Source organism: Diadema antillarum, unplaced genomic scaffold (assembly GCF_040938485.1).
Source record: "Diadema antillarum isolate AM-2024a unplaced genomic scaffold, OU_Dant_1.0 scf00000024, whole genome shotgun sequence".
Classification (NCBI taxonomy): Eukaryota; Metazoa; Echinodermata; class Echinoidea; order Diadematoida; family Diadematidae; genus Diadema; species Diadema antillarum.
Genome location: NW_027270913.1, coordinates 3,065,409 through 3,085,027, shown reverse-complemented (window position 1 = coordinate 3,085,027; position 19,619 = coordinate 3,065,409). Strand labels below are relative to the sequence as shown.

The 19,619-nt window shown below is 38.6% G+C and overlaps 1 protein-coding gene across 1 annotated transcript; it reads right to left on the bottom strand.

The window, feature by feature from the left end:
* Positions 1–1,914: 1,914 nt before the first annotated feature.
* On the bottom strand, positions 1,915–17,982 carry LOC139732672 (protein GPR107-like). The gene is made up of 14 exons (XM_071643526.1): positions 17,849–17,982; positions 15,966–16,139; positions 14,563–14,672; positions 13,834–14,039; positions 12,776–13,137; positions 11,699–11,803; positions 10,335–10,544; positions 8,109–8,182; positions 7,379–7,496; positions 6,602–6,776; positions 5,755–5,804; positions 4,740–4,787; positions 3,661–3,827; positions 1,915–2,931 (listed from the first exon to the last, which is right to left on the bottom strand). The coding sequence occupies exons 1-14, from the start codon at positions 17,942–17,944 to the stop codon at positions 2,841–2,843; spliced, it is 1,986 nt and encodes a 661-aa protein (XP_071499627.1). The 5' UTR covers positions 17,945–17,982; the 3' UTR covers positions 1,915–2,840.
* Positions 17,983–19,619: the final 1,637 nt, after the last annotated feature.

Here is a 19,619-nt window from a genome sequence, read left to right as displayed (position 1 = left end):
GTAATCTTTAACCTGCCATGCTATACATGTAGATCAAAGAAGAAAAATGGAAGAAAGAAAAATGAACTTGAAAATAAGCAGTGTCACTAATTGTGTAATACTGTCAAACATAGTAATTACATATCTTGAGACACAGTAAGGTGGGGATACCATGTAGTGCAAAGGCTGACAGGCTCAGATATTTATTTGAAAATCCCCCTAACAAACTGTGTACAGCTGTATCACTGAACTCCAATGCAAGTACATGTACACACAAAGCTAAAGAATCTTGACTAGAGTCGACCGTTACTGAGGAGAGTACACATCAGTGCATATATTCTCCGACAAGCACTAGCAGTTTTCGAATATACCCTTCTGGGGATCACTTCATTCAGGCCACCCACTTCTCCCCATGCTACTGGGTCTTAAAGGGAAAATCCAGTCCAAATATAAGTTAGTTTGATAAAAAAGAGTAAAATCTTACTAGTTCAACAGTAAAAAATTTGACTGAAATCCGATGAAAAATAAGAAAGCTATGACATTTTGAACTTTTGCTAATTTCTGCAAAACAGTTCTTGTACAGTGGATATGAATATGAGTGAACTAACCATGTCATAACCTCACAATTTTTTATTGATCGTGTACAAAAAAAAAGGAAAAAAATAACAAAAATTAATTGTTTCTGTCATTGAAGTCTAAAACATGATGATATTCCTGGTTGATTAACTTCAGAATAGTGATCGGTTAGATATACATGTACTAGGATTTGAGGCTTGGGCATAATTGCATTTGAATGAAAAACTGGATATTTCAAAATTTTATGTACAAACTACAGTATATGGCAAATTATGAGGGGATGACATGCTCACTTTGCCATTTGCATATTTATATTGACCATTCAAGAACTGTTTCCTGAAAAATTCGCGGAACTTCAGAATGTCATAACTTCCTTATTTTTCACAAAAATAAAAATTTTACCGTTAAACTTGTAATATTTTACTCTTTGTTATCAGACTAACTTATATTTGGACTGGATTTCCTCTTTTCCAACTGCTCATCCTACCTACATTGTATTGTATGGCAAGTTCTGAAAAAGACTGAAAGTGAATCTGTAAAGCAATGATAGCATCTGCAAATAAAACACATCTGTCTCTTTTAATAATATTTCTGCTGTCTGTTATACAGTCAACACAACACAAACCTGCTGTTCTTATTCAAATGCACATATTAACTTCAAAGCAGAGACGAGTTCTTCCAATAAACCCATCATGAATGAGTTAACAAGCTATTACATGTAAATAAACCTAATATATGACATGGTGAAGAAAAACTGCATGATACTAACATAAAAACAAAATCAAAGGGCTAACATTTCGCTTGGCACATCTTTCTGTTCTAACATGATGGAGACCATGATTGCAAATGACCATAAAATATTCTTCTTAGATGCGACCTGTATGCATCTATCGTATGGTGTGCATATGTACTTTTGCACACATCCAAACATGACATGAAGACGTCTTGGTGAAAACGTGTGACAAGAAGCAGCAATATTTACATAAAGTACATGTGATAACGTCATTTTGTTGTACTTGTTTAGCTAACAATCATCAATAGCAGGCCCTGTGATGAAAAAAGGCAAGAGTCTGTCAATACATGAATCAATACTGTATCAAGACAAGCCAACTCACCAAACAAAACCACACAACATTCAAAACTAAAATTCAATTACTGCAAAGCAGATTCATGCATTAGTGATTAAAAACAAAAATATACACCTTAGACATCTCCATTGAGATTGCACAGAAAATTGTTTGGAGATAGGTTAAGCACTATTGTCTTATTTTCACTTCTTTTTTTATTGATGGAAAAAAAAACATCATTTATACAGCACTTATTACCAAAGTTTCTAAGCAGATGAACATAATGGGGGTGAACACACAAGGATTTACTGTAAAACACGATATTTTCGCAGCATGAAATTTTTGCGAATTGGAGCAGACGGCCTTTTTCGCGGCATGAAATTTTTGTGAGTTGCCTCTAACATTCAATGTGTATAGTGTAGACAAGAACTTTCATGTGCATTTTATTTTCGCGAATCTTGGCTCTCACGAAATTCGCGAAATTAAAATGCACGCGAACATTCCTCGTTTTACAGTACACACACAAACTACAATCAAATGAAAGATAGGGTATAATGTACATGTAATGCAAGCTGTTTGGAGTTGATGAACAATCTTTCCCTTCATAACCAAACCTGCCTTTTTAAATTTTAGGCGCAACACACTTCAATAGCTTATTATGAAAGCTGAGATGAATTCTTCCTTCCTTTTACACACACTGCAAACATACTGTATCAGCAAAGGAAACAAATTAGACAGCACCATGCAACATCAACACAAACTGCTTTTTATAATGACTTCATATCCACATAAAATCACAAACCGCCGAGAGCACACAGGACCCTGTGGAGGATTTGGAAAAGACATGAGTAGTTACATGAATTTGATTCAAAAGTCACTTGATAATTTGAAGTGCCTCTGGCTTGTATGCTAGAACATCTGTAAAGAAGACAATCAATTACAACACCTGCCTACCACTCTCCTCCAAAGTAATAGAGCCAATGTGGTACCAACAATACCCTTTGCCATTTCTGCTGCATCTGCATGAACAACAACTTGCTTTTAATAGTGCTGCTCCACTTCACGCTTCATCACACTAATTCACATGTCCTTTGGAAATCCTGTGACCCACGGTGTGAATCCCGAGTTGCCGTGACAACACGTCAGGATGCTTTGCAGACAAGGGATGATGGTACCAGGTAGTGGATGTGGATCAGGGGATACCAGGCACTGTCCGGTCTACGCACTGTGGTTGGCTTCGCGCTGGACGGCACGAGTTCCGTTGACCTGTAACCTCTTCATGCCCTCCGACAGGCCCGTCTCGGTGACACTGCAAATTTCACAACAGTACATGCAAGGTCATTTTCCTCAGAATTCATAACAAATATATGTTCACTCATTTCCTATGACCTCTTTACATACAAAAGCTTTGAAATCCCCTCCACTTCTCTAAGCATTCATTTCACTTGTGTGTTGGTCTCTTTTGGATATCTGTGGCTTTACCATTTAGATATAATCTAACTGCTAATCATTATGTTTAGGAATACAAACTGTTAGTCCAGCTTAGAGGAAATGTTTAGTGTTTATTACACAGGACAAAAGCATGATCATAATGACAATGATGATGATGATGATGATAATAATGTCTATTAACATGAATACATACAACAACCTTGGTAATTACTGGGAAAAATATACACAGATTACAAAAAGGAAGGGAATTACAGAAAGGCCACAATAAGAGAATTTGTACAGGCAGAAATAGAGATATATGCTTCATGGCATGTTATGTAAGTAAAAATACACACAAAGACACAATAAATCTGTGAGGTGTACATCCAAATACATTTGGAATGAGTCAAATAGTAAAATCATTTGAAGCATGTTTATATCATCTCACTGATATCATCAGTTAGCAAAAAAATAAATAAATAAATAAAATGGGTGTATAGGCCAACAGGACACATTAAAGATAAAACCACCAACATACCACAACTGTATGTGTGTGGAGATGGAGAATTGGGTTCTTTCTATATCAAATTTTGACAAAAAATCTTACACTTCCTCCATTTCCAAGTCTTCATCATCTTCATCGTCTGAGGGAAGTTGGAGGTACGGGTTGTCTGTTCCTGGGCGGAACTTGTAGGCTGTGACCACATAGAAGACATACGTTGCCAACTCAAAGAAGAACTCGTCCAACCACATGAACTGGAATGGCATGGTAACCTAGACAGTCAAAGAGAAAAGTGATGGGGGTGTTAACCCGTTGAGGACGATCTGATTTTGCTGCAACACACATTTCCCATAGACATCTGCCCGAGTATACTTGGCACTAGTCTTCAACTGGTTTAAGGGAGATCAAATCAATTCCTTGATATCATGCGGAGCAGACACAGAGTAAGAATACCTGAAAGGTTTTTCTTGTTTAAACTGAATAATACCACAAACGAAACTTACTGATAGAAAGGAAATAAACTACAAATATTTGCCTCATTATTCTTTAACAGATTGGTAGCTGTCAACTGTATAAATCTACACTATCTTTATAAGAAGATTCAGAACCCCTATAATCGCTACATTTTACAAGTCAGTGCTGTTGGCAGTTTCTGTCAAAGGTACTACGCACTGCCACTATTTCAGCACAAGATGTAGGGTCTACTGTATGTGCCGAATATCTCTCAAGGTATTTATTTCAATTTGCAAATTTCGCGAGTTGGGTGCTATTTGGGAATTCAAACATGTGAAAATATTAACTCTGATCCTGACCTGAATGTGACGTGCATGCATATGTTCTCTGTTTAGTCTTTCACTCCACAATTGTGAATTTGACCATCCGCGAAATTGTCGGGAAGTCCCAATTCGCGAAAAATTTGACTCACTATCGAATATATGGCATATACAGTAAATTTGAAACTGCATGCTGTTTAATTACAAGAGAGGAATTGCTCAAGTCATGCATTCTTTTAAAATAAAATGTTATTTCTACACTACAGGAGACTAACAATTGTACAATTGTTGCTCATTTTCTTGATCTAAAAAATAAATACAGAGCAGTGAATGCGTTCCTGCATAAATTTTCATGACAAAGTGCAGACTTGCCAGTTGTACTAGATGCTGAATGAAAGAGCATATTCTCACCTTTAGGAGATACACCACAATTCTGGAGAAGTAGATATAGCATACGACCTATGAGAGAAGGAAACAATTCAGACATATATGAATCTGAAATGAGCCTCTTCACGCCATTCAATAATATTCATGCCATTCAATAATCCCAGCTTTACATTCGGTTGCACAAACATGTTCAGGCAGACATTGTCTTAACTTCTTCCCAAAACTGGATCATAATACAAATCCCTACATGGTGCGGGGATATGGAGATCCTAAACATGACTTCACAAAATCACTGAAGCTCGCTGGAGACTTTGTGTATGGTATAAGAAAGTTAGACACAACTATGGATTACAATTCATAGTGAGAAAAATAATTTTCCAAATCATTAAAGTATCATTTCAGCTTCTTGCTTCTCCATGGCATAATCATATTTTGAAGCATGGTTTTTTAGATGTATGCATGTGGGGGAATCAATTATAGAACATACATAAAAATCAATTCTAAAACATCCTTTAGTTTCAATGATAATCAATCTCCCACTGGAAAAGTTGAGACGCAAAAGTGAAAAGTAAGGACCCCTTTGAAAATAGGCCTCAGCTATGGCTGAAATGGCAATCATTTCAAGGAGTCAAGAATTAAAGATTAATTCAACTAACTACATATATAAATGAATGAATTTGTGAACAGATATATGAAATACTCAGACATATACATTAAATGACTAGATGGAACAAAGATGGAGCAGATACACTGTAGGGACAATCCATTTTTACTCACACACCATTTGTATCTTCATCAATTTAAGCTCTTGAAACCATACAACAATCCAAGAGATATAATGTCAAAGAAAGACAAGGCATGTTTTCAATCATTCAGTAAGTTTCAATCTTCACCTTTATACTATGATACTGTACTACATGCGCAATATAATCATAGTGTGTGTATAAAATAATCACCATACTACAGTATTTCATTTAACACTCATTGTTGATCAGATAGTAGTATTTTTGGTGTTTTGAACAAAGCATACAAGACTTACCAACACATAGTAGGACCTGAAGAGCTTTAGCTTGATAAGGCTTATTGCAGCTGTGAAGAGAAAAGATACATAGAGCAGGAGTGATAATTCTAGCGACCACCATTACCTAAACAATAGTTTATAGAGAAAAGCTTAATGTATCTTGATAAAAGGTATCATCATTAACTTTAATGTAATCTTCACAGAAAGTAGAGCATGGTTTCCACTGATTTCTACTTCATGGCACCTTGCACAGCACACATACTTTGGAAGCAAATTTCGAATTCCTTGTGTGCCAAATTTCAGGCAACAAATATCAGACAAAGCGGAGCATCTTTTTACAGAGCAGAGAAGATTAACACAAACAGACATCTGTACATACAACTCCCCTGTGCCTTAGTCAAGACGATTGCTTGATGAGACATGTACATTGATCTGCTTAATAATCTCATGCATCTGTTTAATATGTCTTGTATCACTTTAACGCTATGACAATGCCAGATTTCGGAGCTTGGGTATTTGTTCCACGTCCATCATGTCACTGCCTGCAACCAGGGACAGCCTGGCAGTAGTGCTGCTGCCCAGAAAGCAGTAGAAGACAGGTTCAATTACTGCTGGTTCCTTTTTTCTGACATGTTTGTCAAAATGATAGATCTGCAGTTGTGATCTTACAAATTTTATTTGTACAGAGGGAGACAAATTGAAGAAAACTCATACCAAAAGATATTTGCTCTTCTGAACTTTGCAAGCAATAGCAGGGAGTATGGAAGAAAAATTGTAGGGCAGCAAAGGGGAAGTAAGATAAACCGCACATATAAACAAGAAGGGAAAATGTGTGTGCCCAAATACTTTCAGTCCCACTCCTTACCTTTGCCGTCAGTGTGGGCAGCCTCCTGCAGATGTCGTATTGACCAGATGACTGGATAGAGAATGGCTCCGCAGCAAATTATGTCGACTGTCACAAACATGACCTTCCACATGTAGTACTGCGAATCACCCTCCTCCGATGTGTCAGTAATGATGTATGCCACATTGGCCAGAATCTATCAAAGGAGACAAAAACAGCCACTTGTGTGCAGGTCACAATAAATACATCGTGAAATCACTATGTGGTTGGCACAAGGGTTTTAAATATTTTGGAACCATTAGTAAATAATGCTCTCGTATTAGCCCCATGCCACTATGCTCTCATTTTGAGGCCTTTCTTTGTTACTTCCCTCTCTCTCTCTTGCTTGCTTACGCATGCGTGTATGTTTGATGGAAAAACAGTATTTTCACCTTTCCTGTAACAACCATTTGAATTGTAGTAATACAACTGGGAAAAACCTGCACTTCCCATGACATATGCAGTTTTTTTAACAAAGAACAGGATACAGTTGGCATCTCTGACACAGAGAGGCAAAGGAGGAGGGTGAGTGACATAAAACATTCAGAATTTTATACTTTCCCTGCATTCAGTTAAAAATCCAACTTGTCATATCAAATTGGCTGATGATATCCAGGTGGAAGCAGCAAATGTTAACAAGTGTAATGATGGTAGAGTGTAGGAACTGGGATGAGAAAAGATGTACAGGCCACTGAGGTTACTTGTAAAATGAAATCCCAGTGAGGCCATGTGTGCGAGGTGAAAAGAATCTAGGCTTACCTGAAGAGGAATGACGACCCAGAAGAGAGTTTTGTCATTGTCTGACAGGATTGGCTTGATGAAGGCCCAGCCGGAGCCAATCAGAACGATTGTACCAAACATAAGCGCTCCTTTTGTCCTGCAGAGTTGAAGCAATATGTGTAATTATGTAAACCTGCATATAGTAACCTTCATATTAACCAGATTTTACACTCATTTACACATTTGGCCAGTTTCAACCACACTTTGTAATAATTACAACTTAAGATAATTACAGTTGTAACACTACTAACTTACGTGCTTATGGTCAATTGGTTTTAGCAAAAACTGACAACATGGAGACTGCAATCATTGCAAAGCTTCAGTTTTCAAAAACTAGACTATAACACTCACAGTGTAAGCTCTCAGATATCAATTACATTAAGACATACTGAACTTAGAAACTTTGCACAGCATATTACCAATTTTATCACGTTTTGTTACATTCAAAGCTAAAATAATTTTGCTTTTCTATTCTCTCACTATTTTGCCTTTCAATACTCCATTTGCAAGCAAAATATTAGCACAATACTTTCCTACATGCATGGTGATAAGTAGGAATTTTTGCCAATCCTGTTCACATAACATCTTCAAGTCAATCTTCTACTACAAAATGACATACTTGAAAGGAATTCCCCATCTACGTTTAGCACAAATCTTCCACATGAATATTGAAATGTAATTTCTAGGAGCAGAAACTGTCAAAACTTACAAATATGTGATGTAGAATAGAATTTCAAAGGCCTGCATTGGTGATCCATCTTGAGCAATGAAGTGGTAATCAACCTAAGACAGAAGGAAAGAGAATCGGATTTACATAGGAATCACAGAGCTCTGATGATGAAGAATAAAACTCGTAAAGGGATGTTAGTCTTGGTTGAGATGAGAGAGTCAGATTTAAACTATTTGCAAGATAATTAGAAGCCACTTATTACAAAATATTAAGAGCACACATTGCTAACAAGAATAAAAAATTCATTTGATGGAAATTGGTTCTAAAATATGGCTGAGATATCCAAACAAAGTGATCCTACTAACAGTTTGATCCAACCTTTTATTTGGACCAGTTTGTTTTTTGGGTATATCTGCCCATTCAAAACCAATTTGCCCCCACTTGTGGCATGTTGTATGCCAACCAGTAATTTGGAAACCAGGAAAAGCAGTGCATAAGCTTTCATACCTATTATATGTCCTGCTTCCCCATTCAAGGTCATGACAAGTTTATACTATAAATACATATGTACAAATCGGTGCAAAATAGCAACCTACCATGGTGTTTCCAAGAAACTGTTAATAGCTGAGAAAATGATTCCATCCAGTATGGAATGACATCATCATGATCACATTATTAACTAGATATGTCGCTATGGCGACTGGTATGCCTCCATCGTAATGCATGGTTCTCCTACTGTAAAAGTGGTTTCTTTCGCGGTGGTTTTATTTTCATACTTTTCACGCTTTGAGGTTGAACCGCGAATCTAACATCACGCGAAAATGTTTTGAAAAGTCACGCGAAATTGTTACAACACTATTGCGCACATGCACACACTAAGATTCCGCGCATTGAGTGTATTGATGGTTAACACACACACACACAGCGATACCGTGCAATGTAGGTACAAGCATGTTATACATTGTAAAGTACTCAAGAGATGGGATTTCAGGTAAGCCTGCATTTGATTTTAATTTCTATTCAATAAATAAAAGAATAATTGGATAATAGTTTGGGTTTTCATGTGAAAATAAAACAGGTTTTGCCGACCACGAATTTAAACACACGCGAAAAAGTTGGCACCGATGGAAACCGTGAAAGTATCTGTACGCGAAAGAAACCACTTTTACAGTAATAGGTCTATAGTACAATGTCTTGACAATGTGTGATGACAATTTCATATAATTAACAAATTATTAAGATAACAGGTTTGTCACCAGTGTATTGCATGTTCACTTTCACTGAACTAGGTTGAATTGGATAAATGGCTATGTTGTCTAAGATTGCAGGTACTTGGGGATTTGAGGATTTTTACTTGACTTTTGACCCTTTTATAAGTTTAAGGAAGAAGTGAAATTAACCACTTTCACTTGACCTTTGACCTTTTGGCAAAAACTTCCATGAGAATCTCTATTGGGTAATACATGCATACACATACACATACACTAAGTTTCAAGAAAAATCCTGCTAACATTCCACAGATAAGAGGGAAATAGTAACATTTTGAGGAGTTGACCCTGACCTTTCACCACTGACCTTTGACCCAATACCCCTAAATTCCCTAGATAATTACTGTCAGTCAGGACATGCATATGTACCAAGTTCCATGAAGATACCTTGAACCATTTGTGAGATATGGAGAAAAAAGTGCAATTTTGACATTTTCACCTGACCTTGACCTTTGACCTCACGACCATAAACTCGCTCTGCAGAATCTTTATTTGGTAGTTCATGTACACACTAAGTTTCAAGAAAATATCTTCTTGTATTGCATAGATATGGGGGAAATAGTGAAATTTTGAGCATTTGACCTTGAGCATGTGCGCCAAAATGTTGATAGGCACAACTTCGCCCACTCATACATATACAAGCCAAGTTTCATTAGGATACCTCCTCTAACGGTTTTTTAGATACTGTCCATAAAATTGATTATGGACGGAAGGACGAACAGACAGGATGGACGGACAACCCGAAAACATAATGCCTCCCGCGACACTTCAGGGCGGAGGCATAAAAACAATATCATCATCACAATCATCACAAATGCCACAAACATCATGATCTTTATCAACATTATCAACTCTCATATTTTCCACTCTGTGTTATAATCATCAACACAATCATCACAACTATCACAACCATCAACATCAATATGAACATCCTCCTCCTCCTCAACTAAATTTATCATCACTACTATTTCGTGAGTGACAACCTTGGGATACTTACAGCGTGGAAAACAAGCGAGAGTGACTTGAGCAGGGCCAGGAAGAACATGAGGTAGTGTATCTTGAAGACCACCGGCTGGTGGCAAAGGTAGTAGATCCAGTAGATAGCGGAACAGAAGAACAGGACAGACATGGCACTGTAGAGGGTCGGGAGAGGGATATCCCCTGCCGACAGGTAGTTGGGACCCAGGTTCTGCTCAACGATGTTAAGCTGGAGTGAGGAGCAAAACAGAGAAACAGATACATGTAATAACAACAATCATTGATGACATTGGTTATAATAATTATGTCCTACATCATAATACTGTCGAACTAAGATTGGCTGAGAACTTCTTATGTGACCTATAATAATTTCACCATGAAAAGAAAGAAGTGGCGTGACATCAGCCTTGGTATATTTTCCGCCACACCAAGATTCTGACATCAATTTTTGATCAAGATATTGATATTGCTTTTTTATTAGGCTATTGATATCTCAACAAGTTGAATCATAATCGGGATGAGGCTGCATAACTAGTACTCGAACCAGCTGTGAGTGCGACGCCTGCACTGCACTAGCACTGCACAGCACTGTTCTCCACTACTGCATGCGCTGCGCTACACAACTGCATCTTCCAGAGTGCGCTGCCGATGCACTGTGCTGCACTAGGTTATGTAACTAGGCAAAATGAGCAGACGTGACAAGCTGATACAATTTAGTGTTTATCGTTATTATATTATCATTATCTCTTACCTACATATAGGTCTAGAATTTTCTTTTGTAGGATATAAATCAAACACGCCACACACTTTTTGAGGTACCAGCTGAAATTATGGGTTCTTCCATAACTGGCATGGTTACTCTTTTCTTCAGTGCTGCACCCCTCAGAAAATAGTGCTACACTGTATGCCAGTCACCTGAGGATTCATAACATCAACTGGAACATCTCGGTGCATAGTATATTTAATTACTATTTACGAGCTTTGCAGTGCACTGCAAATGCTTACTCCAGAAGCATTTGAATTCCCCTATGTATACAGCATACTCCTGTGATAGGAGAGTTAAATAAAAATGTTGTTGTAATAAAGTAAAAATTCATGTCCCAACATCTTCATCTACTGGTCCCAAGGATTTCCTTGCCACAAGAGTCACCTGTAACATGTTATTAGAGAGATGGATTATATGAGGTTTTATGGCAGCAAAATGTTACCATGACACAGGTGTACACAGGTGGCTTAGCATGGCTAGCATTTACAATGGCCCATCTTAACAGCAAATCTTTATTTAATCTGCCAACTTGGCTGCTAATGCCCTTCAAAAGAGCATTATTTTAGAGAATTCATGAGTAGACCAAGAGAGAATACTGACGAGATTGTGATACTCACAGACAGGTTGACTGGCTGTACGTGAGCCTTCTCGTCTGTGGCACAGTGATGGAAAAAGAAGCTGTACAGACCCTCCTCCTGTGTATCAGTTACACACACCACAAACTGTCTTCCCCAATGGCATCACACACAGACAGGACGAAAAGAAGAAACAGACAGGGAGACAAAGAGAGGAAACAGAGAACCAAAGATAATATATGATCAAATTGCAGCTGAAAAGCCATCATATTCCAACGAAACTACTTTAGAATATGTTTAAAAAAAAAAAAAACATGGTATGAAGTCATTTGAGAGCAGAGCTGGAGGACAGACAAAAAAAAAAGAAGAAGAGTTTGAAGCAAAGTAAATTACAGACACAAACGGAGAAAGAGGCAAGATATGGGGAGTGAAAGTCAACACATACATTGTACATGTTCATTTTGAAATGCTCAGACACATCAAGAGTGACTGTGTGGGTGAATATCAGTTTACTTTATCTCATGTAATCTAGCACTTCTAGCACTTTTGCATGGCCTAGATTTTCTAAATGTATTATTTTCACCCTGATATATCTGACATCAAATCGAAGTTGGTTGATAATGATGACAAAGTCTGTCACATGTTTCATTCACACCCTTGACCACTTATCCCTCAGACAAATACTAAACATAGCCAAATTTTTCATCTTACAGCTTATCCTCCCCTGAATCAAACTTGATTTAACTTGATTTAATTCGGTGAAATATTCCTCTTAATTATCTCATAGATACAGTACTCACAGACTTTGGCATTAATGCTATGTTTTGCCAGCAGCACACCTTCTATATGATGGTCAATTCTAGTCTTACAGAGTATAATGCATACAGTACTGAGCAAGTGTATTTTGTATGTAGATGATTTTAGCTTGTGGCCGGCACAACATTGCCTATACCAAACAATTATTTGTATCTATTGCATACTGTATTTAGTCATTTAAAATGGATATCAGACAACTTCTGTGAGAATGATTCCATTACCAAACAACATAATGACCCTTCATGAGATTTTGGTACCTGCTCATGACAACTAAGGTCATATGGGTAAATTTAATGTCCTTACACTTGTGTTGAAGAACATGACGTCTCCTTTTGCCTGCGAAGTCACTGGCAGTCTTATCGGTTGCTTGGTCTTGACAGCAGGGGTTTGATTGGGAGCTGCTTCCGGGTTGGGGGCAGCTTCCGGGTTGGGAGCTGCTTCCGGGTTGGGGGCAGCTTCCGGGTTGGGGGCTGCTTCTGGGTTGGGGGCTGCTTCCTGGTTGGGGGCAGCTGGAGCTTGATTCTGTGGGTCCGCATCGGCGTCGCTGTTCACTGCTGCTGGTGCATTTGGTGACTCGCCATCCCCATTACCTCCAGGACTATCCTCTGGCTTGGCACTATCCTTCTGTTCCTCTGTCTGGAGTTTGCCATTTGGTTCTTCTTTGTCTACAGCACAAGGACATTCATTCATGTGTTTCAAAGGTTGGGAAAAATACTTTAGCATCCTTGTCAGTGCCTATAGTAATACAGTGTACTCGTCTGGCAATAATTTTGGCTACTGGTACTGCATAAGCTGTTATTTTCCCGAGGGTTTAATTTTCACAAATTTTGTGAATTCCTGTTCGACCACAAATTCAACAACACATGAAAATGAGGGCACGCGCTAGGGTAGTAGTGTGCTTACAACAGCCCCAGTGTCAATTTACACACACAAAAAAAAGATCTTGTGAAAATATCTGTACACGAAAATAACAGCTTTATAAAGTATTTACAACGTGTCGTTTAATATTCCTCCAGTTGTATGGAAACCATGAATGCATTTTAGTTTGAATGTAGCTCAGGCATGTGCTTCTTTTTATTTTCAATCTCCCCCTTTTTACCTGAAAATGGTAACAATCAAGAAATAGCTTTAATGAGCATCATAACATTGCATGAAGCCACATAAATCTGCATCTGTACTCTCCACCACAGTATAGCAGATAATTTTGGAACAAGAAAGATATAACTGAAAAGTAAAAGACAGACAGAGGGAAAATTGAACACTTCTCACACTGTGATTCCACAGCTCAATCATTTACAGACCCCCATCCCCCACCCCCACCCCCACCCCACACACACATAGACACAGAAATTTTTGCAAACCTTTGCTGCCTGGAATGTTTTCATTCTGTGATTCTTCCCCCAGCTCTGCCCGCCTACGTCTGGTGGAAATAAGGGTCTGCTCATCTAGTTTGACCGGACTGGTCTCACTTGCATCCTTGGCTTTTGATGCACACACATCTTTTCCCTCATGCATCGGCACAATCCTCAGGTTCTCGAGTCTCCTACCCCACCTATTCACATCTAGCCTGTTGTATGAAAATGAGAAGTAACAAAATAGGACAAACTCAAAATTGTCAGAAATTTTCAGACTCAATGGCAGCCATACATTGCATGCCCTAAAACTCAAAACATGAATTCTACACAGTTCATACGCACATAACAGGTTGGAATCCTTACACCTAAGTATTTTTATTCATATCTTCTGACATTTATGGTTACAAGTTTTCCTCTAAATTAATAGCCCCTGAAGATTTCTTTCATATCACTTGAATATATCTGGCAGTTCATCCAAATGTACAAAACTGTAGACAACCCATCACAGCTACTCATTATGTAAATAGGTTTGCCACTAAACTGTAAAAAAGGGGAAAATAATAGCACTGTCATTTATACCTATGAGACTCATTCTTGAGACAATATATCTGTTTAATTAATTCAATTTATTTGATAAAATTTGCTCTCCCTTTTTGTAGCTTAACTGCAAGTACCTGCTATAAACATGTGCATGTATTGTAGCATAGTCTTCAATAAATTGGTTAGCATACTTACTTGATATTGTGGGGATCTGTGAAATTGAATGTGAGATAAACTGTAGCCACGGAATCATTCTTTCCTACACTTCCTGGCTTCAAGACACAGTGGCTGTTAGCATGGTCCTCCTGGTTTTATGCACAAGCACACACACACACACAAAACAAAAATAACTTGAGCAATATTATCATTTGACACTGCATCACTAAAAAACAATGTTTTGATTCAACAAATTAAAGACGGTTAAAAGACCAAATATGTATGCTTTGATACATGTAAGTCTCCTAGCAAAGTATGCATGCTAAAAGAGAAAATTTACTTAATCTTTAAAGTGTGGATAGTATTAAAGGGATGGTACAGTATTGGTGGAGGCGAGGATTGGGCTTTTAACTTTTTGCGAGATACCAAGAAATCACCTATGAAATAGTGCAGAGCACACCATTAAAGAAAAGTTCAAAGCTTATTTGATGAAAAACGGTTTTGGAATGGCTGAGACATCTAAAAACAAAGTAAAATAAAGCGATCGTACAGTAAGAAAAGCTGGGTCCCACATTTTATTAGGATTACTCTGTTTTGGGTATCCCAGCCATATCAAAACAAATTTTCATCAAATAAACGTTGAATGCCTCTTGGAATTAATGATCTTTCATATTTCATACGAGGTTTCTCATTATCTCATCCAAAACTGTTAGAAACTTGAAGTTAGGTCTCAACCAAAACTATACAATCTCTTTAATGTGGTACGGTAGATAGAAGACTATTATAAAGCTTCTTCTCACAGAAATTCAATGTGCTAAATTTAAGCGTAGATGCATTCCTGATTTTCAGATGTTGCACTATATAAATTAAACAGTCCATATACTGTTTCTGTACACCAGATACATTGTAATTTTCCTACAAATGTTTTTTTTTTTTTTTTTTTTTATTGAATATGTCTTAGATAATAATTGTAATTAACAGTGTAAGGGAACTAAAACCAAATTTACAGTGAGTGAAAACGCCGGGCTAAGCCGGCCTTCCTTTCACTGTAAACACTCAAAAGGCCAAATTGCGGTACCAAAAACGGCCGTGCATTTGGCCAAGCTCTGGAGGTAATCTTGGCCAGGGCTCAGCCCGTGCTCAGCCTGGCCTTTTCTCACTGTAAAGGCAAACTGGGCCAAATGCGGTACCAAACTGCGAAAGGCATGCTCCCAACATAAATCGTTTGTTTACAAGCAGAGCGCCACTATGACAAAAAATTGAAAGGTTTGAATTAAAAGCCAGGGCAAAGCCCTCCACTGTAAATGGACAGAACTGCGAGGATGAGTACCGCGATTGAAGCTGGCCTCAGCCTGGGCTCGGCCCAGCCCTACACGTACACTGTAAATGGGGTCTAAGACACACTTTTAACTTAATATGTTGGTTCATGGGACTTCACTCACTGCATAGTTGGCACTTTCAAAGCTTCGAGACACATCGAGGGTGAATCCAACCATTGGGAGCTTGATGCTTGGATCCTTAGGTTTGGGAATTCCAAGTTCTGAGATATTTACAGTCAAGGTCCCACCTTTGAGGAACCCAAAGCTGGTAATTTCTATGTCCTGTCTCTTCTCCTCCTGTTGTGGAAATTAATTGAGGGTGTTTAAAAGGTGAAGATACTCATACATTGACATGCAATTGCCAAACCATTTAAAAATAGGTTACAGAGCAAGCAAGATTGCTAAGGTAGGGTATTATTTGCATGAAAGGCTTGCAAGATGCTGAAAAGTACAGTACACTGTGATTTACAGTATCTGTTCTAAGACTGTTAGTCACTAACTTAGTGTATGAATCCAGAAATGTTAGTTTAAATAATGACAATAAATACTGGCAATAGCAAATATAGAATTCTATTTGCATTATCTGTGGCCAACAACAAAAGTCAGTACTGGTAAGTAATCAGCTGGTACAAATGACATAGGGCCCTAGGCCTACACATGTAAAATGCACATTTTTTGTTTAGTAAATTTAGTAGGTAATTTAGACTAATTTACTTTCTATGTGGATAACCTGGATTGTGTAGATGTCAGTTCGGGAAACCCACTCACAAGGGGGGCCCCTCCTTATAAGTAACCCGTCCCCCTTATAAGTAACCCCGTCCCCCTTATAAGTAACCCCCGGGGCACCCCTTATAAGGAGTCTCCACGCTTTTTTGCAATGCAACGCGAAAATGAAAGGACTGCGGCAATTCGCTTGATTATGTCCATAAAGCTTCACAAGTTTCCTAGTTACTCACGAAATTTGAGCAAAATCGGTTTGAAGCATCATATCTAAAATCATGGATTTAAATGCGATGTCAAACGACCCATGCGAATGCTGAAATGCGAGCGATTACTGGCGCGAGTGTCGCCAGGCGCGGCGGCGCGGCAATGCTTGAGTGCAGACGTGGCGACTGAGTACGAGAGAGTCTCCGTACTCAGTCGCCACGTCTGCACTCAAGCATTGCCGCGCCGCCGCGCCTGGCGACACTCACGCCAGTAATCGCTCGCATTTCAGCATTCGCATGGGTCGTTGGACATCGCATTTAAATCCATGATTTTAGATATGATGCCTCAAACCGATTTTGCTCAAATTTCGTGAGTAACTAGGAAACTTGTGAAGCTTTATGGACATAATCAAGCGAATTGCCGCAGTCCTTTCATTTTCGCGTTGCATTGCAAAAAAGCGTGGAGACTCCTTATAAGGGGTGCCCCGGGGGTTACTTATAAGGGGGACGGGGTTACTTATAAGGGGGACGGGTTACTTATAAGGAGGGGCCCCCCTTGTGAGTGGGTTTCCCGAACTGATGTGTAATCGTATAGTTTCTATAAAAGCTTTCAGACAAGTAGTCTGTATGGACTATTCTACAAGTTTTACTTAGTTCAATGGACAATGCAACAATCTACATATTGTAAGTCACCATCATCGCGTCGATCATGATCATCACTCAGAATATTAATATTCTGTCAATACACAGCACAGGTCACAAATACACTCAACAACTGCTACTTCAAGCATTTAAGTCCAATCTGTGCACGATCCCTATGAAGTATAAGACCCTGTATTACTAAAGGAATTTTCTAGGCTTAAAAAGGATGGATATCTGTTTGCTTTGGGGCAAGACCACAGCAAAAACCCTTTTGTTGTAAATTTTAACGAGAAACAAGATGCATCTTTCGCACTAACACACGTATGGATATATGGGACTACAGAAAATTAAACTGCACTCGAACAAAGTACAGTGCAAAGAGGTCGAAAAACGGAATTTATGACACCAATATCTCACGAATAGTGTATGGTCACTTACCTTCAGCACAAGAGTGTGATTTCTGCAGAGAAATAACGGGAAAACACTGAAGGAAATATACAAAAAGAGTGCCAATTTCGTCATTTTGACTGTCATTGTTTGTCGCGCAGCTGGAGTGGTCCTTTTCTTTTTCTTTTTCCTCCGTGAGTGATGACGTCATGGTGAAGTGGAAAGGGGGAAGGTCTCATGATGTGATAAACTGCAAGCTCCACGCGAACGAGTTTGCATCCAACGCCATGACACACCACCACCCGATTCCTAATTAAAAGAAACAAAAACAACAAAAAGAACTGTAAAGCAATGACCATAGATGATCAGGGGCCGATCGCCAGGAATTCCGTAAAGGGGTGGGGGGGGGGGGGGGGGGGGGGGGGGGGGCTTTACTAAATTAAAGGGGGCGGTGCGCCCCCCCCCCCCCCCCATATCTTCTTCTTCCGTTAGTGTCGAGTCAAATTCATTGCATTCTGATCTCTGGGTATGGCGTCGAGTGTAAGCAACCCAACGATACCCCTCCCCCCCCCCCCCCCCCCAAACACAAAAACACTAACCCAGCAAAGGATACACGTGACGAAACGGAAAATGCTGAAAATACTGTTACGATAACGGGAATTTTATCATTCATAAATTACATATCTTTTCTTTTAAAATTCAGTTGAGGCGCAATAAGTTTGATATTACCATTGCTAAACAATGTAAACATGTAAACATACCAATAGAAATTGACAGGTATTATCAGGTCTATTATGAAATAAACAAAATTATACCAATAAATGAAATTAACAAAAGACTAAACTTTCTATGTAGGCCTATGTATATCGAAGTGAGGATAGAATTCGGGGAGGGTACAGCAGGGCCGGCGCAGTGTTTTCAAAAGTGTGGGGGCCCACTTTCGGGTTTCATGAGCTAAAAAGCAAAAAAAAAAAAAAAAAAAAAAAAAAAGGTCCTCAGCTCATCTCTCCCCGTCCAACTTCAACTGACAAGCAAAAAAAAAAAAAAAAAAAAAAAAAAAAAAAAAAAAAGGTCCTCAGCTCATTCTCTCACCTCCCATTTCCTGTTGTTATAAAAATTTAGACAAAATACATAACCTTACCGCCGCCATACTTAGATCTCGATCTATTTCTTTTTTAGTGCCACTTACGTACTTCCGGGTTGAAAAAAGTGTGGGGGCCCAAAGTGATGACACCTTATGTATTCCTTTGTATGGTGCACAAAAAGTGTGGGGGCCCGAGCCCCCACGGCCCCCACGGCTGCGCCGGCCCTGAAGGGCACCTAAGGAGTGTAACACCGGTAAAAAATACTGAAATGTTATTGTTAAATCCATTGAAAAAAATATTATAAATAAGGTGATAAAATAACAACATCAATTACAAGGAAATATGGTTATTGTGATAGCGTCAACGATAGTAGCGATAATTGTTGTCGCGACTGTCGTTGATAATCAATACGTCTTTAAAAAAATAATCAAAACAAAATAAAAACATACCAGATATCACCCGTTATTCGATATTGAGGGACCTGCTCAGCAACTATTAATCATGAATCCACCACACTTGACTCATCAACATTTAGGCCTACATTAACACGTTTTATATTCATGACATATTTTAATATGGTATCAAATAAGCTAGGCCATCTCTTTTATTTGACTTCCACTTCACTTTTGCCTCTATTATAATGATAGGGGAAAAATCTGATTATGAGCACTCTTTTATTCAGCGAAATGCCCGAATATTCCTTTGATTATACTCTGACTGGTTTGGTTTGGTTTGGT